Here is a 25,641-nt window from a genome sequence, read left to right on the forward strand (position 1 = left end):
CCGTATTCAAGACCTGACCTCCAAGCAGCTGAAGGTTGCTCTACAAACTTGGCACACCCTCGAGTGAAAACATCTGCTTTCCTCATAGGCAGGACTGCCATGAACCCCACATCTCAGCTGGTTCTCTCAGCCCAGCGAGAGAGCCCTTCTCCTGTCCTCGCTTGCTGACCTCCACATTTATAACCCCACCTCCACTGCCACAGAGACCTCCTCAGGCCTTGGGCCCAGGCCTGGACCTCTACATCACTTCACCTCCTCCCCTGTCTTCATGTAGCAGCGTGCCAGTGTGGTCACTTTACTGCTGAGTTCCTGCTCCTGTCTTGTTATCCCCACATCACAGCCTGTCGAGAAGGAAGGAGGAATGAAGGGATGGGGAGGCGTGGGAGGAGTGGGGGAAGTAGAGGCATCTGCACCGCTCCCACAAAGTGGTGACTGTTGGAACACTGACAGAAGCATCTGTCATCCTCTGCTTTCACACACTCACCTGCTGTCCGAGGGTCTGGACACCCCCTGTGCTCCCTCCTACTCCCTCTCTCTCTCTCTCTCTCTCTCTCTCTCTCTCTCTCTCTCTCTCTCTCTCTCTTCTGATTCTTAAAGGTTTCCTGGTGCTCGTGTAAAGCTCTTGGACGCCTCCTGTAGAAATCTCATCCACCGTAGCTCCAGCAGCACTCACCTTTAATGACGACAGGTGGATATCAATTATTTTTATACGTTTTTATAATTATAAATACATATTAAATGCAAGATTGCTATAAGGGGATAATTTATGAGGGTTTTTTTTTCCACTGATGACAATTGTCTCTTCATCCCATATGAAGATGAATACTTGGGCCTAATGTTGCCAAGGGCTTGCCATATGAAGCAACATGAACAGATATGGCTGTGGTGTTAATGAATGCACTGACCTGTCTTGTGACCACTTTATCATTCTCCAGTGGCTCCCCCCGTCCACTCCCCGAACTTGCTGAAGGGTTGCCAGCGGAAAAGATGCCAATCCCTGTGTATGACACACACATAAAAACACACACACACACACACGCTCAAGGACGCAATCACTCAAAGAAGTCCAGGGAAGGTGCCCTTCACATGATGCCATACAGTGAAAATAATGAACCCAAAAAAATCAATTATTCGGTACCAGGTCTGAAGATTTATTTTACATACTCACTTCAACTAGGGAATGTCACTGTGAAATGTCATTTCTTTTTTCAAATGAAAAGTTCTTTTTAAAGAGTGGCTCAGAACTAACTGTTTATAGGATGGATTTTTTTTTACAACTTTTATTAAACCACGTACTGTGTCACCACTTTTCCAAAAATAAAGTTCATATACCACGTACTGTGTCACCACTTTTCCAAAGTTCATAGTTCATTAAAAAGTTACTTTTAAATGAACCAAATGAACTCCTAGTATTATGTTTTAAAAAACCTTAATTTTCATAGACTATCCTGTTAGAGATCTGTCAGGAGACTGTGTGTGGATGTGAGTTTTCGTGGCACAGGTCATATATGAAGCAGCCTCCCTCAGCATGTGAGCTGAGGACACGGCCATGAAAAAAGTCAAGTTAACAAATGGGTGAGGAAGGATAACAGGACTTCATAGGCCTCAGAGACAGAGTGGGATGTTCTGCTAACATATCGTTTGCCAGGATGACAGATACACACACACACTTGTACACAGAGACACCGTCATCTCTCAGTGGCTCTACCCCGGCCTCTGTTATGGCTGTGTCTGAGCAGGAGCCCCACTAAGCTGGCTGGGGTCCAACACCAAGGTCTCTCACCTCGCAGGCTGAGCAGGGGTCCTGCAACTCCTGTGAGTTATTCCTGGGCATGTGTGCCATTCCACTCCTCTCTTATCCTTTTGTCTCCTCCATCCTTCTCCAGCCCATCCTGATCTCTGCTCCTCCCTCAGCCCCTCTCAGGGACTCTGTGGCTGATGAGCCTGTCCTTCAACTATCACCATCTTCTACTGTCTGCTGCAACTTTCACACACAGGAGCACACACACACACACAGATAGAAAGAGAGAGAGAGGTTGCTTATGTTTCTTTGTGGCCACAAATGGTAGAGTCACCTTCAAATATACTCTGGCCTGGTGGCTCACTTTATCACTACTTATTATTATAGAATCTTACTACTACCCTACTTTTGTTATACTACACGGGATTTTATTTTAAAAACACGATTAACTGTAATTTAAATCCGACGTGTCTAAAATTATTACACTTTTAGCATGTCATTTTTAGACTTAATTGACAAAACTGTTTCCAAAGAAAAAAAGTTGCAGTATAGCAATCCAGCAGTCCGTTAATGCTAAACTCAATGTTACGCCTACTTTCTCCACCAGAGGTCACTGATGTCAAATACACATAGTCACTACGGAGAACGTATGTAATATTTGAGACATTGAAATAATCGCACACTTGCTTAACTTGTTACTTAACTAATTGATAAGCTGTCTGGTAAGCTAAGGTTAATCAGTGATTGGACAGTGGTGTGATTTCATGATGTTTGGGTGCATTTTCTCACGTTCTGTATGAGTGTTGCGTCAACAGCAGGACGCAGAGGAAAGAGATGCAACAATGGACAGAAGTCCCACTCTATGTAAGAAAATGCAAACCACCTACAGTACGTTACAGTGGTTAAGAGTAACTTAAATTACCATGTGTGTGTATCTCCTTATTATTCTGTTCGAATAATAATAATTGTCGATGAAAACAAACATGTTTTAATTTAAAATATTCTTAAGTTGCGAGGATATGGCGTGTGTCTGTGTTGACGGACATTCATCATGTGAAAATGTTTATATACACGATCTTTGTATGTGGAGATGCCCGGCTGAATGGTTTTACCTAATTAAATTATTTTTTTAAATGCTAGCCACAAATACACGTCCTGTTTTACAATGACTACGCGAGTTTTATATCAATATAAGTTTATGTTATAAATCATTGAAGTCGAGTAATGGTACAACCGAAAACAGATTCCCCCCTAGTTAAGTCAGATAATGGTACGGACTGTCAACGTCCTGCGCGGGAGAGAAGAACGTGTTTCCGTTTACTGTGCGGAAAAGAAGCCCTGCGTGTTTTTCTGCAAAATATATTCTTCCTGTGTCAATAATTCGCCGCAGCAAGTGCAAATTAAGGTACTGTGTTTCAATGTGAAGACTGGGGACTGTCCGGGGTTTCGAGCTTCTCGTAGCTTCATGTTGAGAGCAGCGGGACTATTGTGGTTGTGTTGAAGTGGGAGTGTAGCTTCTTGTGAGTGTCAGTGTCACTCAGTGACTCTCACTGAGGTCAGACTGTCGACGTTGACACGACAGGACTTGTCCTGTCATATTAACATGAGTCACATTTGAATGAACGGCTACTGTAAACGAAACACAATCACTGGTGGTGATATCGGACGCTTAGACGATGTGCAAACAAGTTTAAATTAATTCAAATGTATTTCTCGTTAATTACAGCTTGTGAACGTTTTTATACCATGACCCGAGACTGGAAACCTGGTGATCTTATTTTCGCCAAAATGAAGGGGTATCCTCACTGGCCTGCAAGGGTGAGTCTGCAGCTCATTCATATGCAAATTCGTTTAAATCAGCACAGAGTAGAAGATCTCTCATGTACAGTGAATATAGCATGCCCTTTGTTGTTGGAGTTATTTAATAAAACATCATCATCACATCTTTATGAAGTAGAATTGCATTCACATAGACACAAGTCTTGATCATATAAAATGATTTTGAAAATGACCCATTGACAACACAATACTTTTTAACTGTCAACAAAACACTTTGGGTCCAGTGACTTGTCGTCTATACCGTAACTCTGGTATACATAATATTTGCTTTTCCCTGACAGATTGATGAAGTCCCAGATGGTGCTGTGAAGCCATCCAACATCAAGTTTCCCATCTTCTTCTTTGGCACCCATGAAACGTAAATTAATGTTGTATATTAATTTTTTTGTGATGACCTAAGACTCAGTGTGTGACATGGAAAAGGTGTTCTTAAATTCTTCTTTTTTTTTTTGAACAGAGCCTTTCTTGGTCCAAAAGATATTTTTCCATACCAGCCCAACAAAGACAAATATGCTAAGCCCAACAAAAGAAAAGGCTTTAATGAGGGATTATGGGAGATTGAGAACAACCCAAAAGTTGAGCTCACTGCCCCCAAGGTATGTTATCAGTTTTATTTATAGACATGTTAAAAATATACACATTTTTACAATGTTAAAAAGGCTCTGGATTTGAAGTAGTTTATTGATAATTCACTGTTTGATGCCTTTGCTTAAAGCCGGTTCCTCCAGCATCCTTTATGGACAAGGATATTGACAGCAGCCCAGAAGACGAGGAGGAGATGGAGAACAAGGAGTCCAAGTCCAAAGTAAGTTAGTTCTGTGTGAGTTAACACCTGTCCACAGCTGCTTCAGTGCATTCAAATGCTGTTGTTCTGTACTTTGTCAGCTCATTTTCTTCTTTTGCTGTGTTTTCTGATCCTTCTCTACTGCATGCCATGTGTGCTGCTCATACTAAAGGACACATCCCAGCAGACAGAAACACTGTTCTTACATTAGTTACACTGGTATGAGAATAATACACACCGCTCCTTAGGAAGGTCCGTGGTATGCTAAGAATAGGGGGTGTGTGCAACGGGAGGGCCCTGGCTAACTTTTCTTCCTTTTAAGACATGCTTACCCCACGACACTGCGTCCTATGCTGTGTCTCGGGTGCATTCAGGTTCCAGGAAGTGAGGCTGAGCAGGAAAATGAGGAGGAAGAGAAGGAGGAGCAGGAGGAGAAAGGGTCTCTGATCACTGAGCAGGGTCCTCAGAACAAGGATGTACGTACATTGCATGTTGGGATACATAAGCAGGTGCAGGTTGTCTGATCCCCTCCCTGTAGGAAAGCATGTGACACTTGGTGATCCTTTTGTTTTTTACCCGCTGGTTTGTTTTTGTTGGGCTCATAACAATCGATGGAGGCCAGTTTTGTTTTTGTTTGTTTTTTGGTGCATGGTGTTTAAATTAAAGAGGTCATCCTGGGTTTTCTACATTTACACCACACACCAGACACATGAACAACACACAGAACTGGCAAAATATTTCTGCTAGACTACTATATTTATCCAGGGTTTGACGGTAAATATTACATTGATCAGTTTTGGTTCAAATGTGTTTAAAGACCTGAAAACTCCAGAGCCTGTAAACTGTGTTTAATTTGATATTCTGTGAAGAACATAGGTCTGGCTAGCCATCAAAGAAGTTGACTCACTCACATTCACATATCATAGTTGTCACATTACAATTGATAGATGCTGTAAGTTCCATTTCACATCGTTCTTTTTTCTTATTCTTCCCCCTAATGCTCCTTAACCCATCTTAAATACTCTCTAAAATAACAATAAAAAACTCCAAAATATATTTTCTTTTACACCTGTGTGTGTGGTTGTGTGTATACTTGTGTGTGTATATCTGTGTGTGTGTGTGGTTGTGTGTATACTTAGCCAACTCATTGTTTCCAGTTGTTATTAGTAGATATAGTCTAACCCTGTGTGACTAACTGCAGTGTCCAGATAAAGTTTAGCCTGGTTGGAATGAGTTCATGTCACTTTCCTTTTGCATGGCTTTCTCTGTGCTTTGTGGAGAAAAAGCACCCTTTGTGGGTTTTCAGTCATTTTGATTTATCTTGAATTCTCTGTGTAATAATTTCCAAGAGTTGATAACTGTTTTTCTTTTCCCTCCAGTAAGTTAAAATCAAAAAAGCGCTTTGATGTGAAATTTTCAGATTTATTTGACTTTGACAGCTGCATTAAGTTGCAGTTTGTAAAACACTGGGACTTGTCTAAATTCTGCAACAAAGGTACTGTTTTATAGTAGCAACATGAAAAAGACAAATTATATATGTGTGGACTTTTGGACATTTGGTCCCTTCTCTATGTTGTAGTTTTTCTTTTTGTTATTGACATTGTACACAAAGTTCATAAAATTCTGCTGTTTCAGGATACAGCTCAGAGTGAGTCCGCAGATGTTCCTAAACCCAAGAGAGGACGGAAGAAGAAGGTTGGTAGCAGCTCTCATTTGGTTTTTTAAGTACATAGAGTATAAATATATATCTTGTATTATGTTGACAAAATTATATTGATTGGTTCAAAATGACCAACAATATCATGCATGTCGACACATTGGAGTGTCCATATTTTGCACACCAGTTCAAGTCACAAACTTTCATGAAGAAAAAGAAAGGATATGCAGTTCTTTGGTACAAAAAGAACATAATTCTCATTTTTCTTTTTTGCAACAATCCCTTAAAATAATAGATTTTGTTGTTGGTGGTGTTTTTGGTGTGTTTTTTTTTTCAGGGTGAAGTTGACCAAGAGACAGAAAAAGATGATGCTCCAGCAAGTCCTGTTAGTCTTTCAGGTAAGCTCTGCCCTCATAATGAGAGCGTTTTTATTCACTGTTTTTACAATAGTTTAACAGAAAAAAACATAGCGTTATTTCTTCCTATAAATCATGTTAAAATAAATAAAATAAAAGTGAATTTGTAACTGGTGCTTTATTTATTCCAAAATCTACCACTAGAGGGAGCCGGTGTATCAAGTACTATAGTGCGATCGTGATCTACCTGCATTGAAAACATTAAAATATATTTACCAATATAAATTGAACATACTTTTATACACATTATATGTTTGTGTACTGATTAAATGCATGTAGCTGTATGACACAATATGATTTCAATTCTTCTGTACTCCTGGTGTACGCGGTTGGAGGGAAGCAAATTCCACCAGTCAGTCAGTGAGATGAACATACAGCTTTGATTGCTTATTTTATTAACAGTTCTGATGCAGGTTTAGTGAAATTGGCACTGATCTAGCTCTGGTTTTATAGTAACTTGTGTATGTTAATATTGTGTCTGAAAACCTTCTTTACCCATAGAGCCTGAATGTTGCATTTACTTCATGTTTGTCTCTTTGGCTTCATCAGTTTGATATGTGGCTAATATTGTTTGTGTTTATGGGATGTCTCAGGTGGAGACGGTCCGAAACGAAGAGGCAGAAAGCCCAGAAGTGAAAAGTTGTTGCAAGACCAACAAGGCTCCGGAAGTGAAATGTAAATACTTCAGTGTAGTTTGACATTAGTGCACATTAGTGGTAAGGTTCACTAACTGAGGCAGGTGATGGCAAATGGTGACGTCTTTGTAAATGTTATGAAAAAGACTGACTCATTTAACAGTCACAACATGTCACAATACAAAGTCTCAAGAAATGAAGTTTGTCTTCATAATGAGTTGTAACAAATACATTTAGGGACACCGCTGAGTCTGAGAGGAAAAGAAAGAGGGCGCCAGAGGACAAGTCTAAGAGTGCAGAGGAGGAGAAACGGAAGAAGAGAGAGGACAGTAAAGGAAAAGATGACTTGAAGGAGCCAGAAGCCAAAAGGAAGAAGCAGTCCAAGGATGATGTCTCCTCTGCTTCAGACGATGAAGAGGCAGGTGTCTAATACTAAGTAACTAACCAACGGTCAGGTTTCAGTCCATCAAACTAATTTTCCTTGTGTTCAACTGTAGAAAAACAAAGGCAGAAAAAGACAGCAAAGTTCTGAAACGGACAAGGATGTGCGTCGACGGAAAGCTGATGACCCCAAAGAGTGAGTGTTTACGAGCCGAGTATAATATGTGTCTTCAGGTAATGTTGTCCTCAGAGGACTTGATGACTGATCTGACCTGCTGTGGTTGTTGATGTCTTTTAGTGCGAGCAAAGACGACGGGAAGAAAAATGAAGAGAAAACAGGAGCTAAGAAAAAAGGTCAACACTTTTATCTGATTATCAACTCTCTCAATGGGTAACAGCATGGACAGTGACCATGTAGACCACTCTGTTTGGCACATCAGAACAGAGCTTAGCTTGTAGATTCATTGAAGCAGCCCATCACTCAGAGGTGTTACAGACAAACTCATTAGTTGTTAGTTTTGTCATTGGACAAAAGCATGTGGCAGCTGCAGCACTGGGCATCATTGTTTTCTCTCTCTCTCTCTGTCTCTCTGTACACAGACACATCCACAGTACATACTCATTGAACAGTCAGACTCATTAAAAACAGTCCTCAATGAAGGCCACAAACACACCACCACATTATTGTTTGTTTGTTTTTTCCTCAGAAATGTCCGTGGACCTAAAACTTCAAAGACTGCACAATGAAATCAGGATTTCCCTGAAAATAGACAACCCTGTAAGTTCATTTATTCTCAAATTAAAAACTGTTGAAATGGTATGAATTGTCATTCTAGTCATCCGTAATATGTAGTGGCATCTTCCTGCGGTAATTACTTATTTCATTCATAATTGTCAAGTTTTCTTCTTTTTTTTATCACACAAGGTAGTAGTTAGCGCGACAGAGGAACTACATACTTGGCACATCAGAGAATTACTCAATTGTCTACATCAGTATTAGGGTTGCCTTCAAAAAGGCTGGTTTTGTTTGCATGTGGCCTGGAAAAGCAGGGAAATTAATGACTAATTGGCCTGTCACAGATAACATTTTAAAAAAGTCAGATTTTCTGGAAACATTTCAGTCTGCTGCTGTCATGGCATTTTTCAATGGACAGTATTGTAGTACATCACTTATCTGCTTTCAGCTGACACTAACAAATATTTCCATCATTATGTATGACAGTGATTCCCAACCACTATGCCGAGACACATTTTTGTGTTATGACAGACTGTGAAATTTAGTATTTATTTACTGCAAATAACTTGTCTTTGTTCATAACGATAACGTTTGTCTCCACTAGGTGGCAGCAGATGACTTGTAAATCTGCATTTCCATCTGGTGTCATTGAAACAATAGTATTAGTGATATCACTTTGACAGCAGTGATAACGATTGATAAATATGGACTAAATTGAAACTTGGAGATCGTTATATTTAATCTCTTATACTTTTTTCACAGTTTTAAGGGGTAGCGGCAGTGGAATTCTTTTAATTTAATATGTGTTGTGGCTCAAAAACGTTCGGGAAACACAGGTCTATGTTCTTGTCACTCACATTTGTTGTCTTAAATGTTTATGCTCCCCTTGATTGCGTCATCTGACCTACCCTTCTGCTCCAACTCTCCAGGATGTGAAGAAGTGTCTGGAAGCATTAGATGAGATCAGTGGCCTCCAGGTGACAACACAGCATCTGCAGAAACACGGTGAACTCATTGCCACTCTCAAAAAGGTACGGTAATGCAGCTTGGTGATTGGTCAATGGTGCATTCTCAGTTCAAATTGAACCAGTTAAAATAAATTAATTAGCTTGTCCCCCCTAAAAATAACTGGAATTTCCCTAAACACTTATTGTTTACTTCTTCTAATCTAGTGCTAATCCCATGTAGAATGTGTTATGCTAAAGACTTACATCTTACACAAGCTAATGTGTTCTAGCATTATAGTTGAAATGAGCTAAAACCAAAAATAATGATTGTTGTACATTAGTCTAAACAACATTAAATTTACCAGGTACATTTACTGGATGTAAAAATACGGTATAGTAAAATAGCAAGTTAGCCATAATACAGTAATGCTGGGGAGAATGTTGTTGATGTTAATTTTATATTATGTCTTTATTACTCATGAATTAATACTAAATACACATGTTTAAGGGCCAAACGATCTAACTACAGCATATACAGTTTGCTGTCATCGTCTGCTTGTATCACAATTCAGTGTTCGGCATTTAATTGTTTTATATACTAAACGTTAGCCCGCAAACCGTTATACTTTTTCACCGCAAGGGGGCAATGAACGTGATAAAAAAATAAATAAAATCGACAAGCATTAATCCACTGCAGAGACTCTGACATTCAATTAAAAAGTATTTGACTGTTAAACAACTATTCTAAAGAGGAACTTACATCATGTTAAAATGTATTAATAATGTATTCGTTTCTGAGCATGGGGATGGTGTGACTTGTGATTTGTGAGTTGTTTTCTTCCTTCCTGGAACTGTTAAAACCTAACCTAGGGCTTCTGTCTATTTACATAAAGTATGTTGTGTGTTGAACAGCCTCAGAGCTTCAGATGACCTGAACTGATTAAATTATGAGGACATTTTAGAGTAAAAAATATTATATAATATTTAATTAATGCTGTTTTTTGGGGGGAGGTTTACCTTTTTACTAAATGTTTTTATTTACTGTGCAGATCCGCAGGTTCAAGGCCAGTCAGGATATCATGGATAAGGCCACTATGTTGTACAACAAGTTTAAGAGCATGTTTCTGGTCGGTGAAGGAGACAGTGTGCTCAGCCAGGTGCTCAACAAGTCTTTAGCAGAACAGAAACAGCACGAAGAGGCAAAGAAAGGAGCCATGAAGAAGACTGAACAAGCCAAGGAAAACAACTCAGGTACAGAGTCACCTGTAATACACACTGCACACACAACATTATCATATAAATAATAATGATAATAATAAATAATCGTTCTGGATATACGTTCAACATGTAAATCAGGATGCTGCTGTAATTCCTGTGATGTCACATCAGAAATCTCTAGAGAGAACAGAGACATTTTTGTGCCTTCAGTCAGTATGTCCTCAGTCTCCCTGGAAGACGTCAAATGTAGTGGACAGTAGTGAGACATGTGCAACCGCATCCATGTTCATGTGAACTGTCTGGATGATGTTTATCTTCCACTTAGAAGAACAGCCGTGAGAAAGACGTTCCACTGTAGCGGGACACACCAAACAGTTGTTAAATGAAGTTGAACTCAGTGTGGTTTGGTCTCAGCTGTGCCTGTGTCGTCACATGGCTTTGGCTTAGGTTGTGTACTCCTGTTATCTCACGTTGTTTGTCTCCCCCTGTTCACTGCCTAAAGACAAGCTGACAAATGGGGACACGGGTTCTGAACAGAAGAAGCAGGAGACTGAAAAGCTACCAGAAGATGTCTCAGAAAAAAATTACAGGTACTGTACACAAACAGCAGAAGGACAGTGTATTTGTTTTTTGACCTACAGCGTTTTGTGGTTAAGTCGCTATCTCCCATAAATGTATTATGTGCTGCATTCGCTTCCTTGTTTGTGTTGGGGTTTTTTTTGGGGGGGAGGGACTTTTTGTCCCTCATTATGGCCCCTAGGTGTAAGTCAGACTCTTCTTTAGGTCCTAGATTATGATGTTACCACTGTGTTAGCATTGGTGAGTCACATTGGTACTTATGTTTGATATGTGAGTTTCGACTTACGGCAAAAAGCAAATCACAGACACCGTAAGAACCGATCGGATGTATCAGAAATATTGATAAATAAAAATGTTGAATTAGCTGAAATGAAAATCTGTTTACATTTTGACCTTTTTCTTTCATTATTTCTGACTCCAGCACTCCAAACGCTCAGGAAGAAACCACCTGAGTGTCCACCACATTGGCTGGCGGTCTTTTGTCCACACTGGGATCACTGACCCGGTTCCTCTGTCCTGTTCTTCTTCAACACTGGTTTCCAGTTGACTGACAGTTTGTTTTGCTGCTCAAAGACTTGTCCAACACATCAAACATCTCTAACCATGAAAATAATGACTAAGTTGGTTTATTTTTTTAATATGTGTACTCCTTTTTCTTTCCTATCTGCATAGTCGCTTAAGGTATAACTGGCAAAAGCTCAAGAAGTTGTTATTCTGGAACAGTGTCAACTTAGCTCTTACTAAAATTATTACATCTGGCAGCATTCCTTTTGTGGGAGAGATGTTTTGTTGATTGGTACAAGTTTGAATTTGTCTTTGGCAATTAATAATGTCACACCACTGAATTATTTATAGATGTGCTTCACCCACAGATTCCTCCATAACAAACTGTTGGTGTGTGACAATTTCTGCTACTTGCTGCCTTCAGAAGTGGACAAAGAAAATTCCGCAGCTTGCGAATGGTTGTTTGCCGCATTCAAGTGTCTACTCAACCGTGGTATTTTAACACGTGGTTGTAAATAAGAGTATTTTTGTGCTTGTTTTATGACCTGTCTCAGCATCTCATATTAAAGTAGTCTATAGACAACACTGACTGTCAGGTATTGTTTTAAAATGCTTTTACACACACACACACACGGACCAACCTTCAATATTAGAGAATGCGTCATCACACAGGGTTACACACAGTACATGCCTCTGTTTACATTCACCACCTGTAGGTTGTCAATGGATTGTGTTACCACTGTGTTAGTGTAGGTCAGTGTTACATCATATCATAGGAACAGAACTATGACATAAGTCGAGGACCCCCAGGAAACCACTTGTACACTAGAGAATCAAACTAACTTTTTTGCTGTGAGTTAGTAGATTGTGGTGCTATTGCATGGAAAGTTTTAGTAAGGCATATCAACTTTCATATCACTATTGTCTTCACATGCACCACAGTGGTTGAGGTGCATAACCATCTGTTTATATTGTCTCAATGACAATAGCAGTTTGGTAGGCATTACAATGTTCTTTCATGTAGTTAAGTGGAGTTTGAAAGTAGAAACTGAAGGGAGTGTGCTGCTGAGTAACTATCCAAACACTTATTTCATCATATTTCACTGTCTGACTCATCAGTTTAAGATTTTCTGCACTCTGTTGCTTTGTTTTTGAGCATGATTATAAGAGAAGTCAGTCTGGTGTCTTTTATCTGTTTCACCAGGTTTCATTGAAATTCTTTGTGTTTTTTACTATAAAATAACAATCCCAAAACATTCTTGTGCTATGGACTGGTTGGGAATTCTGGAAATTGTATTACCCCCCAAAACTAATGTAATACACAATACATAACTGAGATCCTTTAAATTCAACATTTTTTTATTCATTTCAAAATAGAACATAAGTTTGCAGACAAACAATTCTTGTCAAAGCAAAAATATTTGACAAAAAAAGAACAAAAAAAAAATTTCTCTCATTAGAAAGATATTAAAACTGTATTGTACAGCATTTAACTCGGTGATATGTGCATCTCACTAGGGGGACAACTTCAGTTGAAGGCACCACGGTCAACATAGGGATATGCAACAAAATTACCAAGCTTTTTCCCCTCGCTGTCGTAATGAAGCATTCGGAAACATTTTTCACAGAAGAGACAAGGGTCACTGGGAGCAAACTGATCATTCTTTGTGAACCACCTGTTAACGAGAATTGAAGGCTCAGTTTTAAAGGGATACAATTTTTAAAAACTAATGTCTTCCAAAAGTTTTACAAACCTTCCAATGAAGATGTGGCAGACTGCACACTTCTGGGTGGCTATTCTGTGCTTGTGGATGAGCAGCGGGTAAAACTTCTTATCCAGACAGTCGTCCCTGTGTGTCAGTCTGTAGTGTGTAAAAGAGAGAAGAGCCTGAGCCAAAGTCATGAGTGATGAGAGCAGACATTGGTCACACATTTGTAATATTGAGAGCTGCTTTCATGTACGATTGCCCTGCTCACAGCAACTAATTGACATTCACGCATTTTTGGTGTGATGAAACCAAATGAGCACTGCAGTCTTATGACAGCAGTCAAATCCTGTCTGTCCACGAGGTGCTTTAAAGTCTTCTCATCGTGCAGAGTGCACTGAGGTAGCACAATTCAACATCTAGTTTATCAGTATCAGCAAAAGGCGACGATATTTTTACTGGTGTTCAATTCAAACACAAAAGTTCAATTGTATTCCTCTGATCTGCTCATTTCCAATCATGTCTCCCCGCAGTGACAATCTCAGCATCTGGATTTCCAGAGAGAAACTGGGATACTGAAGGAAAAATATCAACAAGGCCAGTGAGACAGTGGTTAGCGGTGCAATCAGAGTGACAGATGGGTTCAGGTCAGGTAAGAGCTCCATACTTCAGATTGTACTGCACAGCTAACCATTGTCTCGCTGGCTTTGTTAATGTTGTGTATCCCATACTTTTCTGCCACTCCTGACATTTTTATATCCCAGTATCCCAGTTCCTCTCTCAAAATATTTTTATGGTATATTTTATTCAATTAACCAAGATCCTAACATTATGACACCCAGTTCATTACAGAAGAACACAAAAGAGTTGGTTTTCTAACATTTATATATCAATCTAATATTTCTGCATGAGGTTGAACCCCCGTGCCTATAGTTTCTGAACAAAGCCTAAAATATTCATCAGTGGTTGATAAGTTAAAATCGCCTCTGGGTCTGGAATTAGGGCAGAGCCATAAACCTATGACACTAACCTGACATCTGTGATGATGACGAGGTGCTCGCAGTCTCCCTGGTGACAGTACAGGTACGGAAAGCCTACTTTTACTTTCAAATCCGAAAAGCGAGTGTCCTCCATCCCGGCCTGGCTGTAGGGAGGGAAGTTGTGGGACTTTGCCCATTCAATGATCGTCCTGTGGTGCAAGCACAAGTGTGTCATGCGACAGCTTGAGGTTCCTACCTGTTTTAGATTTTTACACGGCATAATAATGCTGAATGAAAGAGATATACTGTACACCAGTCTATCTGACTAAAACCGATGACCTTAGGTTGTAGACGCTTACATGCAATGATGTGATTTGGAAATGGTTAATGAGTGAAGGGTGATGTGCCCTTGAGTGTTTTCTGTCTCCACGTGGGATCTTCACCACACTACGTCAAATGAAAACAAGCACCTAATTCATGATTAGTACCAACACTTTAAACTACCATGAATTATTGATGAGGAAAATTTCAAGAAACTAAGCAAAGGTTCCTCTTGTAATACCATCAGCAGATTTACTGAACACTGCTGTCTGATGGATTCTGGTTTATCAAAAAATATATCTATACCAGATTGTGGTGCCTGTGAGTTCACAGTCTTGTAGTGTGTTGTAAGTTTGAGAGTGTCTTGGATTGTTTGTCTCCTTGTTGCTCTGTGAAGAACTTGTGACCTGTCCAACCTTTGTGAGGGGTCAGCCAGGATTGGTTTCAGGTCACCCTGTGACCCTCAACACAGTAATGTAGTGGATGAAATATTTAAAATATTGAGGGGAAGTTTGGATGTTTTCAATTAAACTTTTATCAACTTCTAATTGGAAGAATCGACTCAGCAATAAGCTCTAAATTCCTTGCCTACATATTTGTGACGTTTAACAACATAACCAGATAGATGCCATCAATGACTTTTAAAATGCAGTGCACACACTTTACAATCATCATCAACAGTTTTCAGCATGTCATTAAAGCAAATCAAGGGCAATCAATGTTCTGCTGTAATTGTAACTATTATAATAACTGTGAGGAGTGTGTTCAGACATCTGGATCACAAGGATTTAATAAACCCCAAACTGAAATGGACTTGTTCACACTGCTGAATGCCATTTGGTTCACAGCCAGATGGCATTCAGCATTTACATCAGCCTTATAGAGTATTTGATTATTCAAACAAAAACAACTCAGGAGCATGTCAATGATACCCATGTGACAATAGTGTGAATTCAGCTTTAAGTCATCGTCAATAAGCAGCTTCATCTGCAGTAACTCTCTACAGCACAACTTTTCAAAGACTGATAAACTCACATGCTGATATCTTGGCACTCAGGGAATCGCATGTCATTGTAGAAAATCCCTTCAAAGAAGAAGAATGCAGACTTATAAAGGTCCTGTAAAGACACAAAAGACACACATGAAGACGGGTTTGGTAGGACAGCCTTACAAAGAACATAGTATCAAGAGACATTTTAGTAGCTGTCACTATTACAGTCACATGATCACAGCGGTCAATCAAGATACACCACAGATAAGTAGATCGGGGTCTACCAGTAGATCGCAAAAGGGGAGTGCTGGTAGATCCAGAGCAATTAAAATAGAATTAAAAAATACATATAATTCAATAGTGTGTAGTAGTGACCATATACTGTACTGTAAGAATTGAATTGTGCATCATGCATTCCTGGTCATCTGAATGGTAGCTCCCAAGCCAAAAAAGTGTGGACACAGGTGATCTACCACAAAATCATCAGCTCCGAGTGAGGTTGCCAAATACAAATGTTCTCCCACACAGTGTAAATGCACATGTGCTTACTTTACTTGTGAAGTCCGGGGCCACGTCTGGTGTGTTGCTGAACTCGCCGCACACTTGCAAGTCACTGACGCAACAAATGGCGTCTCTGAGTTCAGCCAAAGTGTGGGAGCCAGTCATCAGCAGAGTCATGTGGGGTCTTACATAGTTAAACTGAGGGGAAAAAAACACCTGTGATTACCGTGGAGAGCACCATACAGACAGAAGTCTCAGTGTGGTGTAAAGGTCGTCAGCATGCCAAAATAAATATGTCACGTACTTTATCAAAAACAGCAGGGTAGTAAATGTTGATGGTTAGGATGATCTCTCCCTCTGGCAACATGTCTGTGACAGTGTCTGGTTTCCGAACGACTGTTAATCTGTCCTGGAAATCAAGCAGAAAATTCAGTTAGGCTGCTAAGTTCTTAAAAGTTGTTGAGCTAGTTTGGCCTGTAAAAATGTTAATTAAACATTTGTCGACTACACGGAAACACACTTACTAGTTCTTCTGCATAGAGATCGTGTCTGTTCTTGTGGATTTTCAGAGAGGCTTTGTAATCTTGTCTTTTTTTCCTCTGTCTAACCAAAGACAATCACAGACAGTTTACAGTAAATATGCTGGGTGACATTGAATACAGTGTGACTGCTGAGATGCTGAAAGCAATCTTACAAAAGTGTTCTAAGAATAGAATCCTCAGGTACTGTTTCCATATCAGGCTTCTCTTCCTCGGGGTGACAACAAAGGGAATCATAGCTGAAAAGAGAGGATGAAAAATCAAGATCCTTTGTTAACATATCCTGAATCATTTTTATCAGGACTATTGGAGTCACTGCAGGTCTCTTATCAACCCTGAAAGACCATTAAGTAGTTTTCAACCAATCTGACCTTACGTTGGTGTGTAACACTTTTTCTATTTGAATTCAAAGAACATTCAAATATGATGGAGAACTTAATTTATAATCACATGTTGATTGCCAGGTTTGAGTTCATGTCCCTCACTGAAACCTAGCAAATGTTGAATGAATCCTAATCCAATCGTTTTACACCTGTGTAGATATCACACAGGGTGGGGTTGTAGTGGGGGTCTGACTGTTATCTAACGCTCTCACTCATTTAGAGAGCGATGGATAACGGCTAGACGTAAGTTTGGCGTCAGCGTGGCATAAGTGTCTCATTTGAGTGTAAACACCCTCTCACAGGGACATTACTGCTCACAACCCCTCCTTGTGTCAGAGATGAGCGACCTACTCACGTCACTGTGCACACAGGGACATTACTGCTCACAACCCCTCCATTCACATCCATTGATGCTAACTTAAATCAAAAGTAGACTCTCCCTCATGCTCTTGGACTGTTTCACTGTAAAACAGCACATTACTTACTAATGACCCATTCCCAGGCACTGTTACAAACCTCACCTAAACATACTGTATATGTAGGTATACACTATATACCTATATATGATGTGGGTTAATATACCTGCAGACGGACTTGAGCGCGTCCATGGTCTGCGCATTGATCTGCATGTCTTTAGCGAAGTTCGCGTCGAACTCTGTCTCGTCCTGTTGCTGGTAGGACCACTCTTGGGGGCTCAGTCTTTTCAGCCACTCGCTCTGGAATGAGCCGATGTGAAAAACGTTGGTATTGACATCAACATATTCATATTCCGGGATGTTGTCTTCGTTCTCCATAGTAGTTCTGGAGGCTGCCATGATTCCGCTAACGTCACAGCGCAGAGGATCATGGGTATTGTAGTAAAGGAAAAGTAGAAGGCAGACGTAGAGACAGGTTAGAGTTACAGAGCATATTTTTTCATTTTGTAAAATATAAATCTACTTTTCAATATTTATTTTATGGTTTATTTTAATATTATTGTGAATAGATACTTTTGTATACATTTGTAAATGCAAGTTATATACATTAAAAGACACGTGGAGATGCCTCAAGACAGATAATAATTATAAAATAGTCCAGAGATTAGATTATCATGTTACACACTTTATGTTTTCAACAAATTAAATAAAATGTTTTCAATTAACCTGTTAAACACTCAGTTTTAGTTGAACGTTAGTTTAACAGTAGAGTAATTTTACCATTATGTGAACTTGACTTTATGACAACTTGAAATGATGTAAAGAAAATTATAATGAATAATATAAAACATTCTCTTTCTTATTACTTTGCCAAATGGATACAAATCAATGAAAAAGTTAATCTGGTATAATGTCAGACAGTGATTTTAAAAAAGTGTTTAAACAGTGTAAACATCTTTGATGTTTTAAAAGAAACAAAAATATGATGTATTTTATATAATATATACACTCAATATTGCCATGCATAGTTTGCCATTTATTTGTATCTTCTTGTTTAGGACGTGAATGTTGACTATAAAATTAGTATATTTTAACAAATATTTTAGTATTAAAAAATGTCAGCTAAGGTAATATGACAACATTGTCACATGGTGAAAACAAAATTATTACATTTTCTATTTCCACCACTACAGAACAGAAGCTTTAGCTTGATTAGGTATGGAATAATTCTCCATCTTCTATGTGAAAAATGTAACTAACTGTTTTCAAGGGTTCGGGTTACTACAAAGAACAGTTGTAGCACTGCAGGAGGACTGACAAAACCACCAGAACAAATTAGTTATACAGGGACATCACATGAATGTGGATCAGAAACGGTAAATTGAAAATAAATGAAGCACTCTTTTTGGAGATAACTGAGTGTAACCTTTGTTGACAGGTCATTCCGCAGCTGGGGGCCGCGGGCTTGTCCTTAGGTAACATAATTAGTAGCACAAACGCTTTCAAATCTTCTCCTCCAGTTTATAGGGGGAATTACAAAGTTGTTGGTATGCTTACTACCATCTTCTTTACTAATTTAATATTGTGTAATTTTTGTAACTTTAAATTCTCTCCAGAATCAAAGATAAATTACGATGCATCTGATCTCATAGGCCCTATGACATAGGGGTTCATTGTCACATCCTTTCCTGGTGCCCAGAATCCCTTGCAGCGCCCCTGGCGTTTACCTTTCACACAATCGTAGTCTTAAATATAACACAGGGCGGCCCTCTCTCGATTTAATTTTTTTAATTAAGAAAATCTTTATAAAATTAACGCATGGTTTTTTCTAATAATTGTTAAATATTGATATCTCTACGCCGCGGGAGGGATTTTAAAATATCTTGAAGGTTGGGTTTACAAATCGAAACCACTCCCTTTTCTTTCAGCAAATAAATGCAGCGGCTGATCAAATCACTACTATCAGTCTATCGCTGTTTTGAAATAAGGCTCTTTTAATTGTTCTTCTTCTCATTTAATTTACTTCCAACCGTCACAACAAGCCATTCAACCCCATCCGGCATCAAATGGAGACGACAGACATTAACCTGTCGGAGGTAAATTTCATTTTTTTCACCCTTCACTCTTAATGTGTCGTTTGATTCGAGTTAGATTTACTAAACTAGCAGCAACAATTAACTCCAATACGTCGCTCAACCCGAGTAAGACGTCGTTGAGTTAAAGGTTAATATCACCTTAATGGGTGTAAAATCAAAACTCCACTGCGGTGTTAAGTTTATACCGCATCGGGTCGTGTTGGTGTGTATGTATTTCTTGATTATTTATGACTATTTCCGACGTCGTTGGTGGTCCTCTTGATACCTGTAGTCCTAATGGAGACCAGAACCCGGTCTAGAGAGATAACCATTATTCCTTTGGTTGAAGTTTAGATAAAGTTGCGGATTATAATTAGGTTTTACTGTTAGGGATAAGGTTCAGGTTACGGTGTGCCCGCCTCTGTGTATGTGTGTGTGTACGCGCGCGCGCGTCTAGATACATGTTTTGAATACTTTTTTGTTTGCTCTAGGTGAACCTCAAGAACACCGATGATGAGACAGTGTAAGTGAGGTTAAAACCTGCTTTTACTGATCACATAAAGGATCAAAATAATGAAAAATGTTATCTGCCAATAAAAGAAGAGTGTGTCTTACAGTTCTTCTATCTTTAATCAGATCATCGACAATGGACCTGGAGACTGCAGTGAAGGAATGCTCTGCTGCCCTGGAACTGTTCCTGAACAACAGATTTTCTGATGCTTTAGCCGCTCTAAAGCCCTGGTGTGTTTAAGTTCATTGAACATGATGAAACTAAGTTTGACTTCAAGTTGAAGATGTTATGGTGTGTTTGAGTCTAATAGATAAATAAGTTTATAATAGATAAACAGCATATGTGATAAATCTCCAAATGGTAAAAACCTGAGATTAGCAGTTGACCCCAGTGGTATTTCCAGTAGGTTTCCTTGGTCTCACCTGGCTATCATGCTGCTCTTCAGCGGAAGGTGGTTAAAAATGAATATCATTTGCATCTTATTAGGCATTCTTTTTGTCACATTCATACATGAGGGGCTCAAGACTTGAACACATGTATGTCAGTTGCTCTTTATGTACATTTACACATGTATTTTTTTAAAGGAAAAAAAACGGCATTTATGTTTACCAGGAAGAGTAAAAGCATGTACCACGCTATGGGCTACAGCAGTATCCTGGTGATGCAAGCTGGAATGACCTTTGACCCAAAGGACATGGATCTTGCCATGACTTCATTGAGAGAGTCACTGCAGACGTGCCAAGGGTAAAAAATATACATTTTTGCTTCCTATAATTTTAAAATGTTCCTTATGAATGTATTTTCAGAGTTTTACCATCAATCTTATTGTTTTGCTATTCGTTGTGTAATCTTCATCAATTTTGTCTTCCTTTATTTTAAAAGATTTCGGAAAAAAACTGGGATCGTGGAGACTCTGACCAGCATGTGGTACAGACAACCATCAGACAGTATGACGGAGGGTAAGTAGACAAGGGTCGGAGAATGTCGTATTTTACCCTCTGAGTAGTTTGAATATTAAATTGCACCACCTATTTCTGTTCACAGAGGAGCTGCATGCAGAGCTGTGTTACGCTGAGGTTCTGCTCCAGAAGGCAGCGCTTACATTCCTGGACGAAAGTATTATTGGGTTCATCAAAGGTGGCATGAAAATAAGAAACAGTTATCAGATTTACAAGTAAGATATTTGGAACAGGTTTGAATGGGAAACTGGAGAAATAATAATATATCACCTAGGAAAGAAAATGTATTATTGCACTGTGGAAATATCTAAATGTTTTGAATGTGCTTCATCCAATCAGAGACTGCCTGGCCATGGCTAATGCTACCAAAGACATGGAAAAAAGGAGCACGTATGTTCATTTTAAGGGCGGTGTCAACATGGGGATTGGGTCATTTAATCTGGTGAGAGCTTCACTAATTATGCATTTAATGAAGAATTTATGAGAATTATCATAAAGGGATAAACTACGGATTTTTAAACATTGTTTGAAGAAAAGTCTTTTTGTTATTAGATGCTGTCCCTGCTGCCATCAAGAGTTCTCCGACTGATGGAGTTTCTGGGTTTTTCAGGAGACAGGGTAGGTCACTGGAACTAGTGTCTTGGTCCTAATGTATGAGTTTTTGTGTGTGAAAAAAGAGTTGTGTATATCAAAACCAATGATCACATGTTACGGCCCACAGGACCTGGGTTTGTCACTGCTGCGAGAAGGTGCGGCCAGCGACAGCCTGCGCTCCATCCTCAGCGCCCTGACTCTCCTGATGTTTCATCTATACATCACAGTGATACTTGGTCTCTACATCACTTTTGGATTTAATTGCAACATTAAATACAATTCCAGATAAAGAATATTTTGTTATGTTTATAAATTATCATAAATTTTATTTTCTTTTTCAAGGTACTGGTGAGGGAGACCTGACCGAGGCTGAAACTTTGCTTCAACCTTACACTGAGAAGTTTCCTAATGTAAGCATTCTGACAGATAACAGGCCGTGCTGTTCTTGACAGGGATGGCTTGATCCAATACTCAGGATCAGTATCGGTCTTATATCATTAAAAATTTCAGCATTGAACATAGAAAAAAGAAACAACTATAGCCAATCCGATCTGATACCTAAGCTCAAATGTGCAACTTAACTTTGCGGACCATGCTGTAAACGGGGACACTGTTGCCTCGGCAACGGCAGCCCACGGCATGCTGGATTGATATCAGTATTGGCAGATACTCCCAAGTTTTAGAATCAGTATCATATATGAAAAGTTGTATCGAGCCATTCCTAGTTGTTGATAGAGACTCAGGTCATGTGCAATAATTGTACTGTTTTTTTTCCACAGGGAGCCCTCATGCTTTTCTACGTTGCCAGAATTGCTCTGCTCAAAGGAAACTTCACATTTGTGAGTTGTCGGTCTAATCAGTAGATGTTGACACGGCCCCAGGAAAAAGGGATTCAACGTGTATGGTCTTCTTTGCAGGCCCAGGAAAAGTTTCTCGCATGTATCGCAGCCCAAGAAGAGTGGCATCAGATTCACCACCTGTGTTACTGGGAGCTGATGTGGGCCTACTCCTTTGAGCAGAACTGGATGGAGGCTTATCGTTACGCTGACCTTCTCTGCAAAGAGAGCAAATGGTCCCAGGTATTTAATGCAACCTTGTGTTTGGTTGAGGCGTATCACTGGAGTCTTATATTCTTCACACTCAACTTTTTTTATACTATACATGGCTCTTGCTTTGTTCTTGCAGGCAGTTTATGTTTTCCAGAAGGCAGCCATCTTGAGCATGCTCCCAGAGGAAGAAGTCTCTAAACTAGGGGAGAATGTCGTGGAGTTATTCAGGTGTGCTAAAGAAAGAGGATGTTATGTTTACAGTATTCTTAATGCAGTAAATTTGAATTGCACTGGCATTTGTAGGCAGGTGGATCATCTGAGACTCCGGATCGCTGGGAAATCTATTCCAACGGAGAAATTTGCAGCCAAAAAAGCTCAGCGTTACTCTCACCCTAACCCTGTCAAGTTAGTTGTTCCTGCATTGGTAAGAATTGTAGGACACTCTTTTCAGATGTATAAAATAAATAAATAAAAAGCAGCAAAAATTACAGCATCAATCTTTTCATCCCAGGAAATGATGTACGTTTGGAATGGCTTCACGATACTTGGGAAAAGGCCTGAGCTGACCGAGAACATCTTGACCACCCTGGAAAAAGCAGAGGAGCAGCTGAAAAATGATCAAAGTAAGACGCACAGGAGAACTGTAATGTTGTTCTTATGTTACAAGCTCTAACATTTTGTATCTTTTTATTTCATTCAGATCCATCCGAGTATCACCTGGATGATCAGTGCGTTGTCCAACTGCTGAAGGGGTTGTGTCTCAGACATTTGGACCGTCTGAATGAGGCCGAGCGATGCTTTAATCATGTTATTGCAAGGTGAGGTCCACCTCTTCACTCATGAGTGATGTGATTGCCCGATAAGGAAATTACTCAGATTATGATTTTAATAGTAGTCTTATCAAACCCAGGTCATCAGGGTGTGGGACAAGTATGAACTTTGATGCAGATTCATATTCAGTTTTAACATGTGTTAAATGAGTCAATAGAAATACTGCTCTGCTGGCAAAATGTTGGCCTCAACTCCTTCTGAGTTGGACAAACTACGGCCCACGGGCTGGATACTGTCCGTTTGGCTTTTTAATCCAGCCCACCAAACCTGTCAAAATCATTAATTTATTTTATCATTATACTTCTGCCTTCTCCCTGTAATGCCCATATTTCTCCAATAGATGGCGTAGAAAAGGCTAAAACTCTTTAGCCTTCATAAATGACTTTATTATGTAATTTATCTTAGTTCACGCAAACTTTAATATAGTTTTTGACCCAATCCAAAACAGAAATTCTGTGACTTGACTAATAAAGTGTGGAAAGGGCTGTGTTTCCTAACATAGCATTAAAAATGAAATGAACTGGAAGTTAAAGGGAAATTATTGTAAGATAATAAATTAACTAAGGAGAGGAAGAGGATTTACTAAAAATTTCCTTTTATATTTAGTTAAATTTAAAAAGTAGCAGAACGCTTTCAGAAAACTGCATGGTGTTTAATGATTGGTTTTATCCGTTACCTGCGTCACGTATTGTACAATTCTTATATTTTCATGGGTGAAAAGGGCAGAGTGACCCCCACGTTCTCAAGGCAAAATATTATCTGTAAATGACTGTAAACATTCCTTCAAAAGTGATCTTTATATTTCTAGTGAAAACAACATAAAGCATGAAAGTTACCTGGTGCCATTTACCATATATGAGCTGGGGCTGCTACACAAACAGAAAGGAGACATCCAGGCTGCCATCAAAGTGATTGAAAATGTCAAGTAAGTGTTGGACATAATATGGAGGACCCACTGTACTTGATTGTTTTGGTTGATTTTTTTTTTTTCATGTGGAAAAAAAAAATTAAGCTAACTCCTTCCTCGGCTGCATCCTTTAGGGGGCGCCAAGCTACTTCGCTTTGATTACATCCATGTAGCTTCTCTGAGATCTTCCTTTCCTGGTTGCTCCATTTTCAGCATTACTTGTCTAATTTATCCACTGTCTCTCAGTGGCACATGTCCAACCTAACCTTGCTTCTTTAACTTTTAACTCAAACTGTTCCTCTGATGTGGTAAAGTGTAAAATCAGTTGCTGTCTTATCCCACGCCATTTTAATATGCGGCACATGCTAATACGTGTTATTGTTTTAGGATGAACTACAAAGACTACAACATGGAATCAAGGCTACATTTCCGAATTCATGCTACGCTCAACACAATGGGCACATTTTCAGCCAAACTTCCTCCTTCACGTACACCAGCTTAAAGATGCCAGGAATGCGACTCATGGGATATATATATATATAAACCTGATTTAAAATCTCAAGACCATCTTTCTTGGTCATGTTTCTTCTCCAAAAGTAAATGTTTAGTAAAAGTAAATAAAGGTCTTGAAAGTATTAGCTGCCTTTAGCCAGCTGTTGTAAAAAGTATTTTGTTTTAAAAAAATACTTTTAATTAAAGTAAGTAATTCAATGATTCTGTGTTGTGTTAATGTTACTTCAAGTGGATGATCTGAAAAGTACAGATTTACTGTATCGGGAGGGTCATGTTTTTGAGGGTGGCAACATATGACAGTGGCATGGACAGTATGTGCTGATTTATATTACATTTTATCAAGAAATAGAAAAATGTAATTTAAACTTATGTAATTTACTTCATGTTACAACATCTGACTATGGATTTACATATACAGTAACAGCAACGGCTCATACCAACTCATACAGACAATTGGATAGAGATCATTGACTTTTAATGTGTTTACAATGTTTCATATTGTATTGAGGGTACCTTATTTTGAGTTCAAATCCATTCAAAATATACTTTAATATATTCATGTTTCAAGCGTCTTTTCAATTTTCTGCAGTACTTTGTGGATCCCCCAGGGGTCACTAAATCTGTTGAGCTTTGCGAAAGATGAACGCACTGGTGTAACATTATGCAAAACTGTGGAATATATACAGTATTTACATCTGTGGCTTTTGTGAATGTTATTGCTAAAGCTTTGGTTACAAATAAATAAGTTACATTTCGAGGGTTGTTAAGGATGTAGCACTTACTAATGAAATAGCTAATTGTAGGTTTACAGTAATTTGTGTACACGGTAAAGAAAAAAACTTTATTTAGTCGCATCATATTTGAACAGCAGCTAGAGATATTGGTTCTATGGAACTCTATAGAAGTCTACACCATTGTGTCATCATTA

At 39.1% G+C, this 25,641-nt stretch overlaps 3 protein-coding genes across 5 annotated transcripts; 2 read left to right on the top strand and 1 right to left on the bottom strand.

The window, feature by feature from the left end:
* The first annotated feature begins 2,883 nt into the window (after positions 1 to 2,883).
* Positions 2,884 to 12,022, top strand: psip1a (PC4 and SFRS1 interacting protein 1a). Of its 2 annotated transcripts, XM_008317172.3 has the most exons (17): positions 2,884 to 3,146; positions 3,468 to 3,559; positions 3,862 to 3,938; positions 4,038 to 4,176; positions 4,296 to 4,385; positions 4,739 to 4,840; positions 6,000 to 6,059; positions 6,359 to 6,419; positions 7,031 to 7,112; positions 7,310 to 7,490; positions 7,570 to 7,649; positions 7,752 to 7,807; positions 8,161 to 8,231; positions 9,119 to 9,220; positions 10,186 to 10,387; positions 10,857 to 10,944; positions 11,355 to 12,022. In XM_008317172.3, exons 2-17 carry the CDS (start codon positions 3,488 to 3,490, stop codon positions 11,383 to 11,385), a joined length of 1,494 nt encoding a protein of 497 aa, XP_008315394.1. In that variant the 5' UTR covers positions 2,884 to 3,146; positions 3,468 to 3,487; the 3' UTR covers positions 11,386 to 12,022. The 2 variants fall into 2 exon arrangements, with proteins under 2 accessions (XP_008315394.1, XP_008315395.1); XM_008317173.2 differs by lacking the exon at positions 4,739 to 4,840 and having other exon boundaries at positions 2,886 to 3,146.
* snapc3 (small nuclear RNA activating complex, polypeptide 3) lies at positions 11,500 to 17,709 on the bottom strand. 2 transcript variants are annotated; one of them, XM_017035100.2, is made up of 10 exons: positions 17,259 to 17,362; positions 17,214 to 17,226; positions 16,631 to 16,714; positions 16,461 to 16,539; positions 16,241 to 16,345; positions 15,985 to 16,134; positions 15,480 to 15,562; positions 14,174 to 14,332; positions 13,192 to 13,299; positions 11,500 to 13,113 (listed from the first exon to the last, which is right to left on the bottom strand). In XM_017035100.2, the coding sequence occupies exons 1-10, from the start codon at positions 17,260 to 17,262 to the stop codon at positions 12,966 to 12,968; spliced, it is 933 nt and encodes a 310-aa protein (XP_016890589.1). In that variant the 5' UTR covers positions 17,263 to 17,362; the 3' UTR covers positions 11,500 to 12,965. The 2 variants fall into 2 exon arrangements, with proteins under 2 accessions (XP_016890589.1, XP_008315393.1); XM_008317171.3 differs by lacking the exons at positions 17,214 to 17,226; positions 17,259 to 17,362 and adding an exon at positions 17,441 to 17,709.
* Positions 17,710 to 18,748: 1,039 nt separating this feature from the next.
* On the top strand, positions 18,749 to 24,728 carry LOC103383857 (tetratricopeptide repeat protein 39B). Its single transcript, XM_008317170.2, has 18 exons — positions 18,749 to 19,370; positions 19,841 to 19,872; positions 19,986 to 20,090; positions 20,473 to 20,604; positions 20,743 to 20,819; positions 20,905 to 21,034; positions 21,159 to 21,261; positions 21,372 to 21,437; positions 21,541 to 21,649; positions 21,756 to 21,823; positions 22,193 to 22,252; positions 22,331 to 22,492; positions 22,599 to 22,690; positions 22,766 to 22,886; positions 22,974 to 23,085; positions 23,163 to 23,280; positions 24,102 to 24,218; positions 24,588 to 24,728. Exons 1-18 carry the CDS (start codon positions 19,341 to 19,343, stop codon positions 24,700 to 24,702), a joined length of 1,749 nt encoding a protein of 582 aa, XP_008315392.1. The 5' UTR covers positions 18,749 to 19,340; the 3' UTR covers positions 24,703 to 24,728.
* Positions 24,729 to 25,641: the final 913 nt, after the last annotated feature.

The sequence above is a fragment of the Cynoglossus semilaevis genome, chromosome 9 (genome assembly GCF_000523025.1).
Source record: "Cynoglossus semilaevis isolate Cse_v1.0 chromosome 9, Cse_v1.0, whole genome shotgun sequence".
NCBI classification, from domain to species: Eukaryota; Metazoa; Chordata; class Actinopteri; order Pleuronectiformes; family Cynoglossidae; genus Cynoglossus; species Cynoglossus semilaevis.

Coding starts and splice junctions, on each gene's coding strand:
- psip1a (XM_008317172.3), top strand. CDS start 3,488: ATGACCCGAGACTGGAAACCTGGTGATCTTATTTTCGCCAAAATGAAG. Junction 3,560..3,861: donor ATCCTCACTGGCCTGCAAGG/GTGAGTCTGCAG, acceptor TTTCCCTGACAG/ATTGATGAAGTCCCAGATGG. Junction 8,232..9,118: donor CCCTGAAAATAGACAACCCT/GTAAGTTCATTT, acceptor CCAACTCTCCAG/GATGTGAAGAAGTGTCTGGA.
- snapc3 (XM_008317171.3), bottom strand. CDS start 17,673: ATGGCAGCCTCCAGAACTACTATGGAGAACGAAGACAACATCCCGGAA. Junction 16,715..17,440: donor GCGCTCAAGTCCGTCTGCAG/GTATATTAACCC, acceptor CTCTCTTTTCAG/CTATGATTCCCTTTGTTGTC. Junction 16,540..16,630: donor TCTATTCTTAGAACACTTTT/GTAAGATTGCTT, acceptor GTCTTTGGTTAG/ACAGAGGAAAAAAAGACAAG.
- LOC103383857 (XM_008317170.2), top strand. CDS start 19,341: ATGGAGACGACAGACATTAACCTGTCGGAG. Junction 21,824..22,192: donor ACACTGAGAAGTTTCCTAAT/GTAAGCATTCTG, acceptor TTTTTTCCACAG/GGAGCCCTCATGCTTTTCTA. Junction 23,281..24,101: donor TTTAATCATGTTATTGCAAG/GTGAGGTCCACC, acceptor TTATATTTCTAG/TGAAAACAACATAAAGCATG.